This window comes from Lepus europaeus, chromosome 20, assembly GCF_033115175.1.
Source record: "Lepus europaeus isolate LE1 chromosome 20, mLepTim1.pri, whole genome shotgun sequence".
NCBI classification, from domain to species: Eukaryota; Metazoa; Chordata; class Mammalia; order Lagomorpha; family Leporidae; genus Lepus; species Lepus europaeus.
The window spans coordinates 66,444,112-66,467,278 of record NC_084846.1 but is presented as its reverse complement, the minus strand read 5'-3'; the positions used below and the strand labels follow the sequence as shown (position 1 = coordinate 66,467,278).

Here is a 23,167-nt window from a genome sequence, read left to right as displayed (position 1 = left end):
ACTTTCCCTTCCTTCCTGGGAGGCCTTCGTGCTTACGGGAAAGGCCAAGGCTTGGCAGTCGGCATGCACGTTCCCAGGCCGCGATCTTCCGGAACTTGCTTCAGCCTGCCTTTAGTTCCGTGTGAGTTTGAAATGCTCGCTATTTTAGATGGAAAGAGACATAAATATTCTTGCAATACTTGTGGACACCCAGCAAAAATCGGGAGGAATAAAAGGACTTGAGTCACGGTAACTCAGTGAAAATTTGAAAAGAAGGGGAAACAGACACACAGGCACTTCCAAAGTTCATGGAAAACGGAGTTACCAGATAAGTCTATTTGGGTGCAAAAAATCTCAAAACCCATGCTTATCAGGGATCTTCAAGACAGACACAGAAAATGTGAATTATGAAAAATCATGTACGCATTTCAATATTTTTTGCACCCAAATAGACTTATCTTTAATTCTGTTCTCCACACACGTGGAATTACTCTCCTGTAGATGCGTTAGCGTCACCTCTAAGAGACTGACGGGACCGCTGAGGGTTTTACGGGCTGATGGAATCATTTACTACCTTAGTAGCCTCCGCCAGGGGCAGGGTCTTTGGCTGTGGATGTAGCCACAGTGGAGTGCAGTTGGGGGAAGCAGGGGCCTGGGTGGATGCAGCATCTTCCTGGGGACTGGGGCTCAGCTGGGACATGGTGGCAGCAGGGCTGCAGGAGGCCGGGTTGTTAGTCTCCCAGGAGCAAGCAAAGAGGCACTGGGAAGGCCAATTCTGCAGTGACCACCGGGTGGGGACATTAGCCCAGAGCGGTTCGGTTGCTGTGGGGTCGAGGCGCACGTTGGGGTAGGAGGCGGGGGCCAGGAAGTGTGTCAGAGGGGCTCCATGCGCCGCGGTTCCTGCGCACCAATGCCTTCCCCACATGATCTGCTTAACCTGCAGAACCCCTGGCCAAGCTCTGCTTTGCCCACGCCTCCTCTGTCTCCCACGCTCCACTCTGCTGAGTGCTTCGGCCATGCGAGGGGTCACCTCCCGTCAGCACCACCCCTCTCCCAGGACCTTATTCACGGGAGCACACACGGAGACATGCTACCCACACATGTGGACGTGGGCACACACACACCTGCCCACCGCACAGTTCCACAGGGGACTCCAGGGCCATCGGAACAGGAAGATTCCACACTGGCACGTTAGTCTCAAGATGAAAGCTGCTCGGTGTTAGAGATGCGAACAGTGTGTGGGAGTCGGGGTGCTGGGAGCCTCTCTCTGCCCATGCAGGACGGAGCACAGCCTCGTCCTGTGTGGCTTCACAGCAGCAGAGAATTCACTGATGCAGCCTCTGAACTTGGGGGCCCACAAATCGTCACTTTAATTCTGTCCACTTTTGGAACACACAGTTCCTTTCAAGGGTGGTGACCAAATATATTTATCAGCTTTTGATCCCCGAACAAGGCCAATGAAATCAAAAGCCGTGTTTGGCCAAACAGCTCAGACGGCACGAGGGCCGCCGCCCAGGGTGTTCGCCGCGTGCCTGCGCACACACGGCTGCCGCGGCTAGAAGCCTGCGGTTACTCCTTCTCAGTTCTGAAATGAAGCGTCCAGACCAGCAGAGAGAGCGCTGCCTCCTCCTCCTGTGCCACAACGTCGTGACAACCATCTTTAAACCTGCTGGGGTGCTGGGCGGGGACAGTAAGCTGTGGCCGTGTTACTGGCACAAGAAAAAGGAGACAATGCCGACACTCATAACAAAGCTGCTTACCAGCACTGGTAGCGCGGGGGTCCCGCTAGCACGTCCTTGCTTCTGCCCCGCCTCCAACCCCTCTGCCTGCTCCCTGGAGCACACCCCAACTCTCCGAGCCCCACTCTGCACTCCGGTGCCAGTGACGTCCCTGATGGTGGGTGTTCAGTGAACACAGTGGCAGATGTCTTATTTATCTCATTTTTTCAATTGTAAAGTCAAGTGTTAATGAAAGAACATGCATTCACAACATTTACACGATGGAAACTAAGTATGAAATGCATGCACATTTCTGACTTTAGAAGCAAAGCATGTACTTACGAGAGAAGCATTTGGGAATTAGTGCATGGAAATCCCTAAAGCCATCAGCCCCATATGTAGCTGCAATAAAGAAGGCGAAAAGAAAGCTGGGCTGTAATTCTGTCAGAGACACACGGAAAAGTTTAAAAGAAAGCATCGTTTTAAAAAGTCCTTGCCACTGCTCAAAACCACTGTGCAGTTCTGGCTCTGCATGGACAGCTGTCACGGAGAGGACCAATGACTCACACAGGCAGCGTCCCAGGAGGCTCGGCTCCCGGCAGGAGGGCACAGCGAGGCTGGTGCAGCCTCTCACGCATCAAGCCCCTAAACGTTCTAGAACTGTGCAGCACAATCAGCCCAAGGCCTCAGCGCGAGCCGGGCATGTCCTGGGACAGCAAATATTGCCACAGTCACAGCAGTTGGCGACACCAATGTTCTTCACTCTGCTTTTCCTTAGGAAACACTCACAGGGAGTTAGCGAACGTTTTGGGGACACGCTGGGTGGGGGAAAGTTACGGTTTTCTCTTGGACTCTAAAAGGAGCTACCGATTCCTGTGGGTGGCCCTCATTGGCTGCTCCTGGACCTGCTGTCACGGCCTCAAGTCTGCAGGTTCTGACTGTTTCCCAGGCACACTTTCCTGGTGTGTACCGCCTTCAGAAGACCCGGGAAGCTCTGTGCATGCACACATGTGTTACATACACACACACACACACGTGTTTCTCTCTGGTGACCAGAGTTCTGTGCAGAGCATGCTTGCTCAATCACAGCCACTGAGCGGGCTTCCCTAAAAATTACAAGAAGCTAAGAACCCGAGCGGCTGTAGCTTTCACGTGAGCGGGACTCTGAGGGAAACAGTTCGTTTATGGAACTCTGCAGGCACCAGCATTTTCCAGGCTTATCTGACCACGTGCCTCCTGTTTTGACCATGAAAAAATAAAATATTGGCATAATGGGGCGATACTTTAAAAGCTGTTCCTTGCAGTGACTGGCTCACTTATTTCCTAACAAACCTTTACTTTTCATCCATTCAGTCCACTTCCTAATCGCGCAAATGTAACAGACACAGTCCGGACTATGCACCCGTCAAACCAAGCTGTCATCAAGCCACCTCCCTAGGTTCAGATGTGCGTGATGGCCTGCAGTCACTCGTGTCAAGGAAAAGGCTGGTGCTCAGAACCCTTCACCGTCTGTTGCTTCCGGAGCTCCAATGCTGTCTATCAACTTTGCACCTTCACTAGCCCCACGTGATGGGGGTGCCACCACCTCCTGGGGCAGGCGTTGGGGCCAGGGGTTCCCCTGCACTTGGGATGCCTGCATCCCATCTCGGAGTGCTGTTTGAATGCCCGATGCTCTGCTTCCCATCCAGCTCCTGGTCATTGAACCTGGGAAGCAGCAGGCGATGGCTCAAGTACTCGAGTCCCCCACACCCACCTGGGAGACCCAGGTGGAGTTCTAGGCTCTTGACTTCCACCTGAACCAGCCCTGGCTGTTGGGAGCAACTGGGGCGTGAACCACCAGATGGAGTCTCTCTCTCTCTCTCTCTCTCTCTCTCTCCCTGTCACTACACCTTTCAAATTAATTAATTAATTAAATATTAACTCTTTTTATTTAAAAAAAAAAGGGCAAGTAATGCTGTTTTAAAAATGGGGACATTATGACAGGTGGCCTGGCATAAAGCTCTCGGATTAAGTGAGCTGTGTCACACCAAGAGGATGCTGACTCTGCCGATGAGGTGGCCGGCACTGCTGTGATTGGCAGGTGACCTCTGGAACACAGTGGATGCCAATGAACATGGCTGTGGGGAGGGGTGCATGCTCACCAGCAAACAGGAGCGTACAGAGCTCGGACGAGAATGGAATACAGCTTGTTGAGGTGCGTCTGGCCGTCTGGCCTTGCCCAAAGTGTACGTCAGAGTGCCTTCCACCCCCACACCACCACCCCTCAAAGTCAGCCGCTTCTCACCAGGATCAGTCTTCCCCGGTGTGATTCAAACCAACCCATTCTTACTGTCCTAAGTGTGCTTCCCTAAAATTACAGCCTACAAGACCCAGCACGGCTGTGGCCACCGCGCTGTCCCCCTTCCCATGATAAAGCAGAATTCACGGGGAGTCACCTGCTTCCTGTGCCATCCGTGCTCCCGCTCAGCCCCCGAGTTCTGCAGAGGGAACCGGTGTTATTCCGTGTGGCCAGGCAACCACAGGCAGCAGCGAGGGGCAAAATGTGCTCTCCCCGTCCTTTCCTGAATTCTACACGAGGCCCCGTGGTGCCCTCGTGAGGAGCTTTAGAGAGGCAGAGGCTCAGGGAGTACAGCCCATCCACAGCCTCGAACCCTGAACCCTCTCCCACGAAGAACACGCCGTCATCATTTTCACAGTGGGAATACCGGGGCTCACAGGGACTCCCAGAGTTTGCCCTCCTGATGGTTAGCGTGTCAGAAGGCAGCTTTGAGACCCGTGTCTGGTGAATGTGTGGCACCAGCTGTGTTCAGGATGCTTGCAAGGCACCAGAAAACATGAGCTCACCACAGCTGCACATGTATGCACTTATGTGTGCTATGGTGCTATGCATGCACACACACACACACACACACAGGGCTAATGGTGCACTTACCACAGAGCCTCCCAAAGAACAGACTAATGTCCAACCAACAAGTACAAGGTGTGGCCATGGCTCCTGCCCAGCCCTGGCCTGTGCATGGCGCCTCTGCCAGCTGGCCTTCCTAACTGCACACCCAAGGAGAGGTCACAAGAGACCCAGGGAGGTGACCACATGCAGTGGTCACCACGTTCCCTGGGCCCAAAGCCTGCTGGCCCCGGGGCCGTGCAGTCTGACAATGCTCCCATGCTGCCTCTGGCCCGCGTGGGGCCGTCTGCAGGTGCAGACCTGCTCTGCCTGTGACAGTCCTGTGTCTCAGTCTGAGACTCATGGAAAAGCAAACCCTGGTCCCTGGCATCAGGGGCCCTCAGCGCGGGATCAGAGCAGTTATCAACCCAGGTAGAACTCCCTCACCTCTGTAACTAGTTCCACCCCCAATTCAGTCCACTGCTGGGTAACAGGCTGCAGATGAACCTGTGCACCCTTCTCTAAGTTTCCTGAGTGTCATGAAATGTACTGCTTTTATCAGGAGCAAATCGAACTCGGCTGGTAGCGACTGCTGTTCCCAAGAGTCTTGTGAGCCCCTCATATAAAATGCTGCCAACACCCCAGATTCTGAGTCCTGCCTGGACTGCCTGCACCGACAGAGGTCACAGGAAGAGACACGCCCCAGACCTCGCTTCTCCGTCCCTGTCTAGCCACAGGTGCCTGCACTGACAGACGTCACGGGAAGAGACACGCCCCAGACCACGCTTCTCCGTCCCTGTCTAGCCGCAGGTGCCTGCACCGACAGAGGTCGCAGGAAGAGACACGCCCCAGACCTCGCCTCTCCGTCCCTGTCTAGCCACAGGTGCCTGCACCGACAGAGGTCACGGGAAGAGACACGCCCCAGACCACGCTTCTCAGTCCCTGTCTAGCCACAGGTGCCTGCGCTTCTGCAGTGGCTGCCGCCCCAGGCAGGGCCCTCCACGCCCAGACTCCCTGTTTCTTGGGACTCCCTCCCTTGATCCCCACTCAAGCCAGCAGGCTCCACCCACACCCTTGCCTTCTGGAGCTTCTCAGAAGCCCCTCCTACTTCCTCCAGTCGCCTCTTCTTCCAGGGTACTCCCGTTCCCTGCCACGCCAGCCAGTGCTCCAGCCGCACCTCAGCCTGCCTGTGCTTCCAGTCCAGCAGCCGGCATGGGGCTGGCACGTGTGTGCACCCCGGGCCCGGCTCCAGGCTCCCTTCTCGTCCTCCCCGACACTGCCCCCACCCGGCACCTCTCTGCCGCATTTCCCATGGCTCTGACTGCTCCCACGTGACACACGTCTCGGGGACGAGGTCAGAATCCTCGTGGGACAGCAGGTCACACTGCAGACTGGCAAGGGGCGAGCCACGGGGACGAAGCTCACACAGCTCCTTGTGTGCACAAGCCCTGCTGGTTCCCAGTCCAGGTCGGAACAGGTCCTCCTGGCCCAAGCAGGCCTCTGGGCCGGACTGGTGTGTTCAGCCCCTCTTTCTCCATGACGCCACGCTCACCCCTCACTCAGCTCCTGGGTCCCTGGCCCAGCCACGGTCACCTCTCTCTGGGGGACAACAGCTCCGTCTGTCTCCATTCACATGTCCTTGGCATACATGCCAGTCCTGGTGTTGGCTTCCCCTCATGCTGCGTGCCCTCTAGCCTAATGCCCAGGACGGACAGGGTGCTCACCAGTACCTCCCGACCACAGCCACACCACTGAACACTGTCAGAGTGACACCATCTGAGAGGCTGCAGACCTGGCAAAAAGCATGCCCCAGCCCCCAGACAGCCTGGTGCATGGAGGCCGAGGTAGCCACAGGGGACAGCACCACTGTTGGTTTCTCTTCGGCGCCATGCTCACTTCAGTTTCTGGGCTGGCTCTCACTCTGTGTGGATCCTCGGGCCACCTCTGGCCGCATCACAGCTGTCCCTGAGCTTGCAGGTTCAGCCATAAGCAGGTAACCATATGGGCTCACGGGCAGGCAGAGGCACTGGGCAGTGCATCGGGTGTGAGTGAGACCCAGAGCCCAGGGTCTGACCTGACCCCCACCTCGCCACTCACTCACCCACTCTCCGACCGCCAGCAGGGAGCAGGCGCGTCAGCCGCTCAGGCCTCCGTGAGTTCACGGTGATGCCTGCGTGAGTAGGGACCACTGGACACGGCACTTGCAGTTACGTTCTGGGGAGAAAGGTGCAGGCCGGTACAGATGCCACCTGTGGCTCCAGGGCCGTGGGATTTGCACACCCCAGGAACGGTCCCCATGGCGCCATGTGGGCGAGGACAGGCAGAGTCCCAGCCATCTGCTAACACACCACGAGGAAGACGCCCCCAGCCTGTGCTGCCTCCCCTTCCACTCTGAAGGCCCTGCTGGCTCTCGTGCCACTGGGGTGGAGCAGCAGGAGAAAGATCTTTCTCTCTCTCTGTCACTGGGGTGGGGCCTCGCGGACCCTCCCAGGCACCTGTCCTCCGCTCACAGGCCTCAGGTGGCTGGGCTGAAGGACGACGCTGGGGGCGGGGAATGATGGCCAGAGTCGGTGTGCTCTGCCTCCGAGTCCGGCGTCAGAGCCCACGGCCCCTGCAGAGGTGGCAGCAGGCGAGGAGACCCCAGGTCTGCAGCACAACTGGCCCCACCCGCCCTGACTTCACTCACAGTGACCACTTAGGAGAGAGAACCAGGGCCCAGGAAAGAGGCAGTGGGCAGAGAGCCGCTCCTGAGGGCTTCCAGCGAGAAAAGAGCAGGTTCAGAACCACAGCCCCGTTTACAGGCTCAGCTTGGCCACCACTTCGGGACCAAAGGCAACTAACTGCACTGGAGAGAGAGGCCTGGCTGGACCCAGCCACCACCCCCCATGCACACAGCCCCATACACCAACCCCCATACACACAGTCCCCATACATAGAGCCCCCATACACCACCACCCCCATACACACAGCCCCACACACCACCCCCCATACACACAGCCCCATACACCACCCCCCATACACCGTCCCCCATACACCGCCCCATACACCACCCCCATACACACAGCCCCACACACCACCCCCCATACACACAGCCCCCATACACCACCCCATACACACAGCCCCCATACACACAGCACCCATACACCACCCCCATACACCACCCCATACACCACCCCCCATACACACAGCCCCTATACACCGCCCCATACACCACCCCCCATACACACAGCCCCCATACACCACCCCCATACACCGCCCCATACACCACCCCCCATACACACAGTCCCATACACACAGTCCCATACACCACCCCATATACCACCCCATACACAGCCCCATACACCACCCCCCATACACACAGCCCCCATACACACACCCCATACACCACCCCATACACACAGCCCCCATACACACAGTCCCATACACCACCCCATACACCACCCCCATACACCGCCCCCCATACATCACCCCATACACCACCCCCATACACCACCCCATATACCACCCCCATACACCACCCCATACACCACCCCATACACCACCCCCATACACAGCCCCATACACCACCCCCCATACACACAGCCCCACACACACAGCCCCCATACACACAGCCCCATACAGCACCCCCTATACACACAGCCCCATACACCGTCCCCCATACACCACCCCCACACACACAGCCCCCATACACACAGCCCCATACACCACCTCCATACACACAGCCCCCATACACACCCCCCATACACTGCCCCCTATACACACAGCCCTCATACACACAGCCCCATACACACACCCCCACACACAGCCCCCATACACACAGCCCCATACACCACCCCCCATACACACAGCCCCCATATACCACCCCCCATACACACAGCCCCATACACCGTCCCACATACACACAGCCCCATACACCGTCCCCCATACACCACCCCCACACACACAGCCCCCATACACACAGCCCCATACACCACCTCCATACACACAGCCCCCATACACACCCCCCATACACTGCCCCCTATACACACAGCCCTCATACACACAGCCCCATACACACACCCCCACACACAGCCCCCATACACACAGCCCCATACACCACCCCCCATACACACAGCCCCCATATACCACCCCCCATACACACAGCCCCATACACCGTCCCACATACACACAGCCCCATACACCGTCCCCCCTACACACAGCCCCATCACCACCCCCCATACACACAGCCCCATACACCACCCCATACACCGCCCCCATACACCTCCACCCCCCCATACACACAGCACGTGACCAGCACCCAGAGCTCCTCCTCACCAGGATTTAGGGCAAGCTGCTTTGAAAGGTTGCCTTTCTAGGCAAAACAGCCCTGGCTTACTGGGAAGGCACCTAGCACACAGAAGAGCCTCTAGGCACGTCTCAAGTCACCTACACATTCTGAGGTCAAGGAGAATCTCACGAGAAGGAGTCTTCCGGGGAAGACACAGGCAGAGCGCGCGCTGAGCTCAGAGGAAAGGGACATCCAGACAGTGAACGAACGAGAGCCGGGATGAGGGCCAGGGCGATTCCAGGACCCACGGCTCCTGCCACAAGCCAGGGGGAAGCGCTACATTTTACTTTGTTTTGCATTTCAATGTTTATCCCAACAAGGGGCATCTATAGTGGGTCCCCAGGCCAAGGGGACCAAGGGAGAGCTCTACCAGGGAGACTGCAGGTGGCAGGACAGACCACAGGAGCGCCCCAGGCACTGTGAGGACAAGGCCACCCCTGTGTGCTGCACTGCAGAGCTCACTCAGAGCCGGGGGGGGGGGGGGGGGGGCAGAGCCGTGCGAGAGCAGCACTTGTCATGGTGGCTCTGCCGGCCACGCAGCCTTCCAGAGCTGTGGCTGAACTGTGGCTGCCCAGGTCACGGACTCGATCGGACTCATGGACTCGATCGGCTTCCTGGAGTGCAGCCACACAACGCAGAGCCCAGCAGACGGCACAGTAAGGAAAGGGCTGAGGGACTTGCAGCTGGTCCTGCTGCTGGCCACACCGGAAGGGGGCGTCTGGCACTCGGGGCGGGCCCCTGCCTCGTGAGAGCCATTCCCAGCTGTCCCCGGAGCTGGCCTGGTGTCAGCCCCAGAGATTCCAGAAGCCCAGGCTCTGCCTTGGGAGGCTGAGATAAGTAATCTCCCCCAGGACACATGGAGGGTGGCTCCACCGTCCCTCCCTCCCTCCCAGAAACCCAACGGGTCCCCGCCAGAATTCCAAGCACGAGGTGACTCAGCAGAGGTGACGGGGCGCGGGGAGGTGCAGCCACACACCCCAGCATGCAGGAAGGGCATGGAGGTGCTGCCTACGCCTACCCCAGCCATTTCTTCCTGTACTCCTCCCACACGGCGAAGTGCTGAACACGTGGGATGTAGTGAATGCACACGTGTGTGCGTGAGGGGTCACACGTGTGCATGCATGTGTAAGCAGCAAGTGCCCTTCCTGCGTGTGTTCACCACCGCAGCTCGGCCACGGAGACTCAGGGCTCCCAGTGACTCCCCCACAGGAAGACGCCCCCAGCTTCCTGGCCAGAGCAGCCCCCTCTCCCTGGTGCACGCTCACCAGACCCCAGCTCTGGGAGCAGAAGGTCACAGCCTGCGTCCAGGAACGAGGGCCCTCCACATGCTTGGGAGTCACAGGGACGTCTGGGCTCCCTTGTGTGTGAACGGGAAGCGCTCCTGCAGAGAGACGGCCAGGCAGAGGCTGGGACAGGAGGCAGAATCATCTACCTACCAAGAAGCGCCCAGCGTGGCTGCAGGAAGGCCTGGGCAGGAGCTGTGGACACGGAAAGCTCCCCAGTACTGGAGCTGACCCCGGTGACCGTTCTGCACAGGGCCAGTGGCCATGGAGGACACGGGTGCCCCCACTCCCAACTTTGCCCTCACCGGCTGAGACCGCTGGCCCGCAGGAGCCTGCCTTGCGGTGGCCCTGTCAGCACGCAATCTCGAGAGGACCGTGGGTCCACGCTCTTCCCGTGGACGCCAGCTGTTTCTGGGAGTGGGCAGTCCAAAGGCCGAGGCTTCTCGTCAGCCACGTTTCTGTGAAATGGGGGAGATTCCTCCCTTCTTCCCATCTTTCTGCTCCCTCGACTCACCAACGCTAGCCAGGAACCTATGGGAAGGGCTGGTTTGGACTGCGTCTTCTTCCCATGTGGTGCCCTGGGTATGGGCCCTGGGGTCTTAGGGTTGCTGCCCCTCGGAGCCCAGCACCGTGCCTGGTAAAGGCACTGAGGCACGGGCCCAGGATGTCCACTCCATGCCCTGTGCAGCAGCCTGGACGCAGCCACACCCCAGCTCACATAGAAGAGAAACAGCACCAGGGCCACCAGGCCAGTGCAGCAAAGCAGGGCTCAGACAGGGCTGGGCCGACCTTGGCTTTGGGGACTGCCGATGCCATGGACTTGGCCTCAGGACCTCTCGCTGGAGACGGAGGTGCTGTCTCAGGCACGTGTCTACCAGGGCCCGGCGGTAGGCCCAGGGAGTGCAGAGATCTGACCAATGGGACCCACGGCTCTGGCCATGGAACACGTAGTGTGGGCGTCCCGGGAAGATGAGAGGAGCTGGCTGGGACTGAAGGGGCAGTCTGCGGGAAGTCACTTGGGCCTGGGCTTCCCACAGGGCACATCCAAAAGGAGGAGCAGGAAGAGGGGCTCCCCACAAGTGGTGATGCAGCTGGGCGGGGCAGTGAGCTGGGATGCAGGGGCTGCAGCCAGCTGGGCGGGTCCCTGGGGTCCCTGGAGGCCGAGACTGGGGGAAGGGACCCTGCATGTGCCTGCCCAGTGGGGACGCTTGGAGGGGGCTGGGTTAGGGAGACGGGGGTGCTGCAGGAGGGAGCAGCTGTGGGCACCTCCAGGCAGGAAGAGGGAAGCTGGGAGCCTGGGCTGGGCATGCTTTGAGAGGCAGGATGTGGAGGGGGTGGGGCTGAGGGCCTGGCCCCAGCGCAGGAACAGGCACCCACTGCCCTCTGACAGCAGCCAGGGCCCCTCTCCCCGCCTGCTCCATGGTGATTGTGACACTGTGCTGTGTGTCATATTGTAACCAGGTTTCCACATCCCTCCGGCTGTGTTGTACAAGGCCCAGAAGGGGAAGGAGGCGAATAATGAAATATAGGGATGCAGGAAAAGAGGAAGCCGCCAGACGCCAGCCCAACCGAAGTGCGGAGACTTATGGAGAAGTGACAGAGAGGGAAGTCAGCCAGGGAACGACATTCGGTGGCCCGGCAGTGAACACTCACATGTAGACTCACACACATGCACTTACACACACCTGTACAGGGACACACACTCACAGGCAGACTCACACACACGTACTTACACACACCTGAACAGGGAGACACACAGGCAGACTCACACACACACATGGTTACACACACCTGTACAGCGAGACACACTCATAGGCAGACTCACACACACGTACTTACACACACCTGTACAGGGACACACACACACGCACGCTTACACACACCTGTATAGGGAGACACACAGGCAGACTCACACACACACATGGTTACACACACCTGTACAGCGAGACACACTCATAGGCAGATTCACACACATAAACTTACACATACCTGTACAGGGAGACACACACACAGACTCACACACATGTACTTACACACCTGTACAGGGACACACACACACACGTACTTACACACACCTGTACAGCGAGACACACTCATAGGCAGACTCACACACATGTACTTACACACCTGTACAGGGAGACACACACAGACTCACACACATGTACTTACACATACCTGTACAGGGACACACATGCACTCACAGATGCACACTCACACAGGCTCACATTCACACAGATGCACACACAGAAGTACACCATTACACAGATGCACTCAGACCCAGTCACACAGATGCACACTCCCACACAGGCACACTCCCAGATGCACACATGCAGATGCACACTCACACACATTCACACACTGATATGTACAGTCACACAGATGCACACTCACACAGATGTACACACTGATATGCACTTTCACACACAGATGCACACTCACAGATGCACACTGACATACACAGGCACAAACTCACAGATGCACACTCACAGGCACACTCACAGATATACACATGCAGGCACACACACACGCACACACTGACATGCACACACACAGATGCACATTCACAGATGCACACACATTCACACACAGATGCACACTCGCACAGATGCACACTCTGACATACACAGGCCCTCATAGATGCACACTCACACATCACCTTTTTGCCTCTACATTGAACTTGGGAGAAGTAGGAGCTCTGGGCTCTTGGCCTGTGAGGAGAGACACAGCACCCCTGTAACCCAGCTCCACGTGTGCCCCACGTGGCCCCAGATCCCACCACCAGAACCCCCGAGAGCCCCAGCAGAACCACTCTGCTGATCTTTCCTAGTTAAAAGGCAAGAGTGAAAACGCTGCAGACTTTCTTATGTTACAATCCCAACTCAGTGTTAGGCCAGGACAAGCTGGCCTACAGGAGTAGAGAGGCAAGTGTGTGAGGAGTAGAGAGGTAAGTGTGCCAGGAGCAGGGAGGCAAGTGTGCGAGGAGCAGAGAGGCGAGTGTGCCAGGAGCAGAGCGGCGAGTGTGCCAGGAGCAGAGCGGCGAGTGTGCCAGAGGCTCGGGAATTTTCGGGCACTTGTTGGGCAGCTATGTACTCAGGGCGATAAGCGCAGGGACCTCCACAGTCATCCAAACAAACAGAGAGGCAGGGAGGGGAGGCCGGGGACCCACGGCCCCAGGACAGCAGGTAGAGCGTTTCTGGGTGCTGCTTTCTGTTTGCGGAGATAAGGGCAGGGGCCTGGGTGAAGGCGTCCTGCGGGGACAGGGAGGGAGCTGCTTGGCAAAGTCCTTATCTGGTGTTTTCACAGGCAGTGGCAGGGGCAGGCCCACCCCCACCCCCACCACGGCCTCAGCTCCCTGTGGACTTCCCTTGTGAACCCCGCTTCTCTCTTCCTTGTTTTCCGAGAGGAAATGTGGGCTCCCTGAGCACTACTTTTGTTTTGATAGGGAACTCGGGATCATCTGTGGAAACTTGCCATGTGAGTGCTGCCTCCTGAGGACAGGTGTGTGTCTCTCAACCATCTACCTGTCCGTCCGTCCCTCCATCCAATGTAACCCAACAGGAGAGAGACTGCCAAGCAAGTACAACTTGGACAAAAGCTTGGGCCCCAGCCTCGCGCGCTGTGTTCTGTGCCCGGGGGCTGCAGACCCCGTGAGGACTCTTTGAGCCCCGATGCCCTCCTGTTGCCGGGCCCCAGGTGGGGTCAGGATGATAGGTGACCCTCCTTACACAGCTCTTTACACAGCTTTGTCCCCAGACAAGCCCTGGGGATGTGTCTGCACCGGGAGCCACGCGTGAGCCAGCCCAGGATGCCACTGAAGCCCCCAGCCAAAGCCCGCCCTCCTAGATGAGCCTGAATGTGCAGCCCGTGGGGCACCAGCTGTGCCCGCTGCTAAGGATTCTCTGTCCCTTCCTGTACCCAGGGCATGGAGTCACCCTGGGAGCTTGGGCCAGGAGCAGGAGGAGCAGAATGCGGGGGAGGGCTGCCCAGGGCCTGCGCCGCAACGCCACCATTCTGCCTTTTCTCTTCCATCTTGGCAAGCAGGTGTCTTGTCTTTCAGCCTTGCCTTTTGTTCTATTTTGTGAAACAAGCACTGTACAAGGATGGCTGCCTTGGATGCTCTGTGCTCTGCCTGCCATCTCTCAGCCCATGCTCTGCCCCGACCCCTGAGCCCACGGAAGGGGCGCAGGGGACACGGGAGGAGCTCACTCTGCCAGCAGGGGTGCCGGCATGCCACACTGAGGGTCCTGGTGTGATGGTCCCGGCCACCACCTGGGGAGCAGTGGGCAGTGCAGCCTTGCTCAAGCTCCCCTGTCCCCAGGATCACCTTTCAAATGCACCAGGTGCGCCTCGCACCTGCGTCTGCCTTGACAGCCCGCAGTTTCTCCCAGAGCAGGGAAGTAAAGACACACCTTGCACAAAATCGAGTCCTGAGGCACAGGTGCGCCCGGCAGAACCCAGGGCCTCTGAGCCTTCTCTGCACACCCCCCCATCCCAGGAGCTTTACAAGATTCCTGTGTCCCGGATCTGGGCCAGGCAGTGTCCCAGCACCAAGGTCGCAGGGCACAGGGTCTGAAGCAGCAGCGTCTTCCTCACAGGAACCACGCCCGACATTCATGAGAAACGTGGGACAGGGTTGTTGGTACTTTTAATAAATAAAGGTGTGAATAGCTCACTAGGGAGTTTAGAAGCTCACTGAAAAGAGGCCCCTGAAAGTGAAAGATGCTGTTGGAGATACAGCAGCGTCCACCAGGTCCACAGCGCCCGGGCTGTCCCTCACCTCTGCGGCCCGCAGACCTGAGCTCACCCAGGAGCAGTGAGGATGTCCCACCCAAGGCGTGGTCGTGGGGGACTGGCCTAGGTGGTCACTGCGTGCCATGCCATCAGAGCAGCCCGGGCAGCACGCCTGGCGGTGAGACAGGAGGAGCAGGATGCCTCCTTTCTGTCCCCCTGCACGGCACCTGCACATCCATGGCAGAAATAAAGGGAGCAGAGGCCAGCAGGTGTCCCTGGCTCCAGATGCCGGGTCTGCTTGGGGAGGCGTGGCCTGCACCGACAGCGCCGGGAATCGCTGAGAGCAGCAGGTGTCTCCTCCCGTTTCCCTCTGTTGCCCAGAGGGTCTTCGCAACTCTGGTCTGCGAGGTCCCCTGGGTGCTGGGGTGGGTGCTGTCTCCAAGCCCGTGCCTGCACTGGGGGTGCTGCCGTGGGCCCCGTGACCGGCACTCCTGCACTGCTTAGGCCCCGCCCTTCCCTGCACCTCGCCTGAATTTCTTGGAGAGATTCTGTCACGAGAGCTAAGAGAGGGCAAAGAGGCACGGGGAGCCAGGCACAGCCGGGCCCGAGCAAGACTTCGTTTTCAAAGAACAAGCTGTGAGCGGGGAAAACGCACTCCACGCAGCTCAAGGAGTCTCACCCTCGCTGTGGCAGCACTCTCATACTTAGGTGCTGATTCTGAGAGCCACCGTTGAGAGCCATGTGGAGCAAAGTTCCCAATAAATGATAAAAATGCATTTGCACATTAGATAATGAGATGCGACTCGTATTGCAACTTGGAGGCTTCAGGCTTAAGTGACAGAAGCAAAAAACATGCTGCTGTGGACGGATCTGAGTAAACCACCCACTGCAGAGCGCTAGCCCCCCGCCCCGCTCCGAGACGCCGCCCTGAAGATCCCTAAACTGCAGAAGCGCCACGGAACCCCCAGCCGGTGTCCACGGAACCCCCAGCCGGTGCCCCCACTCCCTGCCGTCTTCTTGAGAAGTCCCAGGCTCGGCTGTGCAGCCATGGTGACAAAAGGTCACAGGAGGGAAATGCCGGCACCGTACTGGCGTGAAATGGCCATCAGCGGTTCGATGACCTCTCACTGCCCGTCTCCAGCCCCGGGGAGCATGTTTTCTTCTACTCTTTGTTGAACTCTTTACTTGGGCTAAGGATAATCTCATGAGGATAAAGTAAACAAAGTAGATCACTGTAAAAATTAAGAGAGGGAAGAGGAGAGGGAGGAGGAGGCGGGGTGGCAGCGTGGGCGGGAGGGCGGGCAGGGTGGGAAGTATCACTGTGTTCCTGAGTCTGGTTACATAAACTACATGAGATGTGTACACCTTAAATCGAATTTTAAAGAAACATCGCAACGATGAATTCAGAACTAGAGAGGAAACAACAGCGAAGTGAGGAACACACTGCAAAACTGTAGGGTTCCACGGCGGAGGCTCAGAAGCAGCCCTGACACTAACGCGGGTGAAACGAAAACAGACGGTACGTAAGTACCACGGAATCACCCTGCAGAGGTAGATGAGGGCAGGCAAGACCCACGGCCGCGTTAGGAATCCGGTCACCACGCTAAGGCTTGTAAGACGGTTTGTAGTGAAAGCAGAGAGGGAAAGAGATTTTTTTGACATGATCAGGTGTATTTTTTTAAATAAAATGCTTTGTTTTGAAAAGAAAAAAAAAATAGAGCCAAAAAAATGACAAGGTATAGGTCCCTGGATTCTTCCATGAAAATGACAAAGGAATTCGAAAATTTAAAAAAATCTTTACAGCAAAAAAAAAAAAAAAGGAAAAAGAAAACAAAACAAAAAGAAGAAAAAGTCGAACAACCTCCGAGCTCCTGCCCGCGGAGAGTTGGAGACCTCCACACAGCGCACAGAGCGCACTCGTCAAAAGGACCAATGGCTCTTATCTTAATCCCCAGAAGATTAGAAGTTGCCACTTAGAAAGCCGAGGAAGTGACAGAAAAGACCCAAGCAGATAAGCGAATTCAGAGTGGGGTCCTCCAGGGTGCACAATGAGCTCCACGCAGGACGACCTCCTGGCCACCTGCACCGCTGTGGGAGATCCAGGGACCCAGAAGCGGCCGAGCGTGTGGCCCTCCCTGCCTGGGGAGCCTGCGGTTACAGAACACCTGTTTCCGAGCTGAGCTGTGTCCCCGTGACGTCAGGGCAGCGGCGACCTCGGCAAACCTGAGTTAAAAAGAAAATGCCTAAGTTTTTTCCAGACAGTCTTTAAAAGAATCCTTGGGGAACGTCTATTAGATTGGAGAAGGCTCTTTATCCAGAAGGGCTAAACTATACCAGAAATAAAACGGGGAAGACTCAAGTTGTTTGGAAAGTTTAGTCTTGAAGAAACCCTCCCTCCTCCCAACGCTGGGTTAAGGGAAGAGGCCAGGGCTGAGACCACGAGAACTCTCAGGGGCTCCAGGAACACCTGCAGCCAGGAAGGCATTGGCCACCGGTCGGAAGGCTTAGTCTGTGATTGGACAGCGAGTTTTGCCTCAAACACTCATTTCTGTGCAATGATATCACGGATTCAGGTACGGTGCACGCCTCCCAGGTAAGGGCACAGAGCATCTGGGGCCTGCGGCTTCCAGGGACCTGCTGCTGGGAAGGCGGGGGAGGAGACAGCACTGGGACAGGAAACAGGTGAATCGGGGCCCCTTCTGGGAAACTGCGAAACCCAAAATGTGTTTCAGCTGCGCGTGATCACGCAGAACTCGGCTCACCAAGGTTAGCAACGCGAGCAGCTCTGCATCACAACACACAACTTCTTAAAAAAAAACACACACACAACTATTCAAATGGTTCATCCAGCCCCTTCTCATTATAATAGACTGGTTAAATGCATGACTCCTCTCCCTGGGCTTATGAACACCAGAAGACAAGAGACAGGGTCTAAGGAGCCGCTGTGGCGAGCAGGGGCTCCCATGATCTAAGGTGAGAAGTTGTTTGTAAGGGGCCGGCCTCCACTACTGGATTCAGAGAGGAACACACGATTGTAAGAAGCGGTGGAGTCCTTGTGGGAACTACAGACTCTGGACGCTGCACAGTACGGCCACGACGAACAGTACGGCGGGCGTCTAGGAAGCAGCCCTCAACTCTCGAATTTGCACAGCAGAAGCGCGCCCTCGGCCCGCGGCCCAGGGCCCTCACAGAGCTGAAGGCAGGGACACCTGCAAGTGAACCAACCGCAGGCCCCAGCTGCTGGCAGGATGAAGTAGCACCAGAGCCAGCCCGCCCGGCGGGCCTCTTCGCAGACTGACGAGCGGGGCGGCTGGACAAATCGTACCCAAGATCTACATTTATGAGTAACCAATGCAAATGAGAGGGAATGAAAGAACAGAAATGATGGGAAATCTAGCGGCACAAACATTTTCACACTTGAGTGACACATTTCTAACGGTCGGGAACCAGGCAGAGCTATCTGTGTGCAACGTGAGAGAGAGCTGCAGCAGGGCCTGCTCCCAGCGCCCCTGCAGCCGCTCTGCCCGCCCGCCCTCCCAGGCCCCTGCAAGGGAGCTGCTTCTGGGAGCGGGGAGGGAAAGGCTGCCTACCCAGGGCCCTGAGCACGCCTTCCCCCGCGGCGGCACCGTGGGAGTGAGAGGTGTGAGGTGGCCTGTGCAGTGTGCTTGTGAGACAGGCAGCGAGCAGCTGGCTGCTCCTGCCCATCCCCTGGGGTAGCTGGCAGCGGCGCAGGGAGCAGTGTGAACAACCCAAAGCCACACGGTGCTGGTGGCCGGAGGTCCTAGTCCAGGCTGCTCCCTGGGCCCACCCCTCCCGGCTCTGCTGAGGTCCTCCACGGACAGGGTTCATCCCATGCCTCACTCCTAACTGGTATTTTCAAACCTACCATTTTCTGAACGAATCGATAAAACAAGCACACAAGCTGTTGTGTTCCAAACCTGTACTTTGCACTGAGAGGAGGGCCCCAAACTGATTTCTCACAGGCTCTGCAACACCTTTTAAAATCCTAGATTAGCGGCGGGGGCTCTGCCTGGCAGTTAAGATGCTCGCATCCCGTGTGAGATGGCCTCCCTCCCTCCCCCCTGCTCCTACCTGCAGACCCCAGGAGGCCACAGCTCCAGTGACTGGGTCCCTCCCACCCCTACAGGACACCTGGATCCAGTTCCAGCTCCCATCTGCAGCCCAGCCCAATTCTGAACACTGCAGGCACTGGGGCAATGAACCACTGAACAAGATCTCTCTCTCTCTCCCTCCCTCCCTCCCTCCCTCCCTCCTTCCCTCTCCCTCTCCTTCTCCCTCTTCCTAATAATAATAATAAAAGGAATTAATGCTCTCCCCATAGGCCCTGGATTCTCTGTGGACCCTGGTGCCTGGGCTCTCTTGCCCTGGGGGTTGGGGAACAAGGGGGACAGCAATCCCCCAGCTGGCCTTGTGCCTGCTGGGAGCGCAGCTTCTGCCTGGTTTCCCTTTCATTTGAACTTTCTAAGAACTCTTTCCGTGCCTGTGTCTGCCCCCTGCCCCCCTATAATTCATGGAACCATGTGAGGCCACGGCGGGAATTCAGCCTCCCTCAGCACTGTGCCTGCACCTGGCACACCCAGTGTTCCCCGAAGACGCTCACCAACCACAGAAAACCACCCAGCGAGGCGCGGTGGCAACCACGGCCAGCCCGCCCCTCCGTCCTGGAACCAAGGGCTCCCACGCGAGAGGAGGGGACGGGTCCTCCGAGCTGTTGCCGAGTTCTTAGCTGAGAGTTTCAGGCGGGCGGTGACTGTGCGCCATGTGCCTGTCAGGAGGCTGGGGTCCACCCACGCTCTGCCCTTCAGTTCTAGATTGCTGCAAAGGTGCTCAAGACCCCGTGTGTCCACAGAGCAGCAACACCAATGGTCAGTGGAGCCCCACGGGGAGCGTGGGCGGCCGTCTCCCGTCACCCCCAGAGTGCACGGCACGGGGGAGGCCGCAGGTGTCGGGGAGCTCCCTTGGGGGCGGGGTTTCAGCGCTACTCCAGCACTCCCTGCCAAGGCCACCGAGGCTCTTCGGTCGTCGCCATGTCCAGGAGGGCCCCGGGCTCAAGGAAGAACGTTGGGCAGTGTGAGACGGCGAGACGCAACAGGGCAAGCGTGTCCTGGCATCTGCCCATTACACTCTGAGCAAACTCAGGGAGCTTGGCCACGTGAGGGAGACGCCGTCAGGCCCACTCCAGCCGTCCTCAACCACGACAAGCCAAGCTCCACCCCAGACGGTGTGACAGCAGCAGGCAGGCTCAGACCTCAGCTTCCCGCCCTCTCCAAACGGCGGGAAGGGAGGCTGAGGGCGTGGCAGAACTCCCCACCAGGGCCGGGTGACCTCCCGGAAGCTGCTGTCATGGGAGGGGCCGGCTCCGCATGGAGCAACTCGAGGGTGCTCACGCCCACCATGAACGCAGCTGGCTCTAGGGTGCTTGGGTGGTGCCAGACGTCAGTGCTGGACGCTCAGGCTTCTAAGTTCTCACCCATTTCACTCCCTGCAGACAGGCTGGCCCCGGTCTTTCTGGTCCCAGGCAGCGAATCCAGCGGAAGCAGCCGTGAACTTCAATGCCTCAAACCCAACATTTTCATGAAATACTCTGCCTTGAGAGGGATGTTCAGAACCACGCAGAATGTGTGGTGGACAAGGAGATGGCTTCTTCCATTTCTGATGTCTGTCTTCTCCCCTTCCATCCTTCCTGCTCTGCCTAACCTCTGACTCCGTCAGTGCTGTCTTCCCGTCCAGCCCGGGGCCTCGCAGGCACCTAGGACGGAAGAGGGGCTCACGGAGCACCTGCCCCCTGAGCTGGTCCTCCGAGGCTGCTCTGTCCCCACCTCCGCCTGGTCCTGTGCCGCTGACCCCACGCCCAGCCTGTGCCTGCTGTTTCCTCCAACCTGGGGCAGGGTACGGTAGGGCTCTCTGACACACCATGGGGTCCTGAACTCCCAGAGGAAACCTGTTCTCGCGTGTCTTTGATTTCCCACTGACGTCCAGGCCACCAGCTTCCAGGGGCTTATGACCACACTTTGAAGGCCATGCTGCTCTAAGTAACTCAGCCGTCCCCTACATTTCCCACCTCCATGGAATCTGTATTTTTAGAAGCCACTTTCCATTTCTCCCTGAAATGGTCCTTGGCAGAGACGTCCCCCACCCCTGCTGCGAGTCAGGATGTCCACTCCTTTCCCCTCTGCTGCCCAGCCTTGTGTTAAGTGACCGAGAAGCAACAGGACAGACAGGGCTTACCTGATGGCCAGGGGCTTGCGACTGACCTGCACACAAGGAACAGATACCCAGGCACAACTGCGGTGACACCTGTCCAGTGCTGGCACGGGCTGCTCTGTCTAGGACACGCCTGCACTGACCCAGAGGGCGGAAGACTTGTGAGGCGCCCTGGGAGCCGAGGACAACAGTTTGGAGGTGTGAAGTGAAGTATGCAAAGGTGAACTGTGGCCGACTCACCCTGGCTGGGGACGCCTGGAGAGGAGGGGCCTGGAGGAGCCAGGCCCTCATCAGGGGTCTACAGGAGGGACAGGGGGCAAAGGGCACGACCTGGGCATCCACGCACACAGTGGGCACAGGGCAGAGGGCAAAGTCGCTCTCTTCTGAAACACCTCATGCCTCTGGCACGCGGGGAAATGCTGGCTTCATTCAGTGAGGAGTTCTGCATCCGGCCTGTCCCACGTGTCACAACTCCCGCTAAGGCAGAGGCACAGAGAGCCACCCAGAGCTCCAGCCTCAAGTGTCTACAACAAGCCCGGCTTGTCCTCTGGGGTTTCTGGGTTTGGTTTATGGGGCCAATCCGTAAGTTACCCCAGGAAAGAATTCTCACAACCTCACAGTTGGACCTTGTTCCTGAACAAAACAGCAGCATTCCCCAAGTTAACACAACACTTCCCCCAAAGGCCTAGACTGAAAAGGACATTTGACTAAAAGAAAAACAAAACAGTCTCGGCTGTTCAAAGGCCTGGCTGTGTGGCGTCTCTGAAAGCCATGGAAGGAAGGAGACGAAAAGCAAGTGCAAGCAATGCGAAAGATGCACACTCCCAGGGTCATGTCTGCTGGGCAGGTGCTTAGCGTTCCAGTCCGTACCCCATCCCTGCTGCACAGCCAGGGAGCACAGGACCACTGTGGCTGAACACCGTGGGCTCAGACCACGAGCTTTGCCCTGCCTCAGTCCCTTTCTACCAGAAAGTTGTTTTCCTTGTCAATGAGCCCTGGACTAGACAACCCCACTTAACTCATTCAACAAGCAGCAGACACAAAAGCGAATGACCCGGAGACGCCGGTGCCTCTGACGACTCTAGGCCACCCATCGTCACCCAGGGAGGTAGACCTGACAGCTCCAGGCACCCTTTCCTCTTGGCCCCATCACAACGTTTACTCCTGGGCAAAAGAATTCCGCCACTGGTCCACAGACCCAGTGAGAAACCCTCGATGAACCCATATCTATGGCTCAAGGAAGGGAGAGAGGGAACAGGACCACAACACAGCAGCAGCACACTCAGGGCGCAGTGGGGGCTCGGTCTCCTGGACCCCAGTGTGCCGGGAACGCAGCGGCCACAGGAGCACAGGCTGTCTCCTGAGCTCAGTGGGGAGCAGGGCTCAGCTACCACAGGTGTCCCTTGCACAGGAAGGCTGGGTCTGGCCTGCACCCAGAAGGGCTGTCAGATGCCTGGGCACCCACGCGTGGGACCTGGGTGCGGGGTTCACACCACACTGGCCTTCTCAGACCTCAGGCAGGCCGTGTGCTGTTTCTCTCTCTCCTGTTAAACACAAACGCCTCCCTTCACCTCCTCTGCTCCATGGCCTCCTGGGGCGGCAGCAGCCATTCTTCAGGGAGATCGCAAGGCTCCAGACTCTGCCCCTGCTGCAAGGCAGCGCCACAGCTGTGACGGTGTCAGTGTCGGTGCTGGATGCTTAGTTAACTGGAGCCGGTCCTCCATGGCAGGCTACAGAACGTGCTACATGTCCATAAAGCAATCACTTTGTGCAATGGAATTAAAGAGGACTTCCTGACTTAACACAGAGACCACAGGCAGTCCCTAGGAATAAAAGCAAATGATGGGAGCTGGCACTGTGGCGCAGTGGGTTAACGTCCTGGCCTGAAACGCCGGCATCCCATATGGGTGCCGGTTCTAGTCCCGGTTGCTCCTCTTCCAATCCAGCTCTCTGCTGTGGCCTGGGAAAGCAGTGGAAGTTGGCCCAAGTCCTTGGGCCCCTGCACCTGCGTGGGAGAACT

General features: G+C 57.8%; 1 protein-coding gene across 1 annotated transcript in view; it reads right to left on the bottom strand.

Annotated features, from left to right (window-relative positions):
• The window catches only part of IKZF1 (IKAROS family zinc finger 1), an 87,292-nt gene that overhangs the window by 29,788 nt on the left and 34,337 nt on the right, over positions 1–23,167 (bottom strand). The window contains exon 4 of the mRNA XM_062178155.1: positions 2,040–2,099. Coding sequence (XP_062034139.1) covers positions 2,040–2,099 — 60 coding nt within the window. The remainder of the gene's footprint in view (positions 1–2,039; positions 2,100–23,167) is intronic.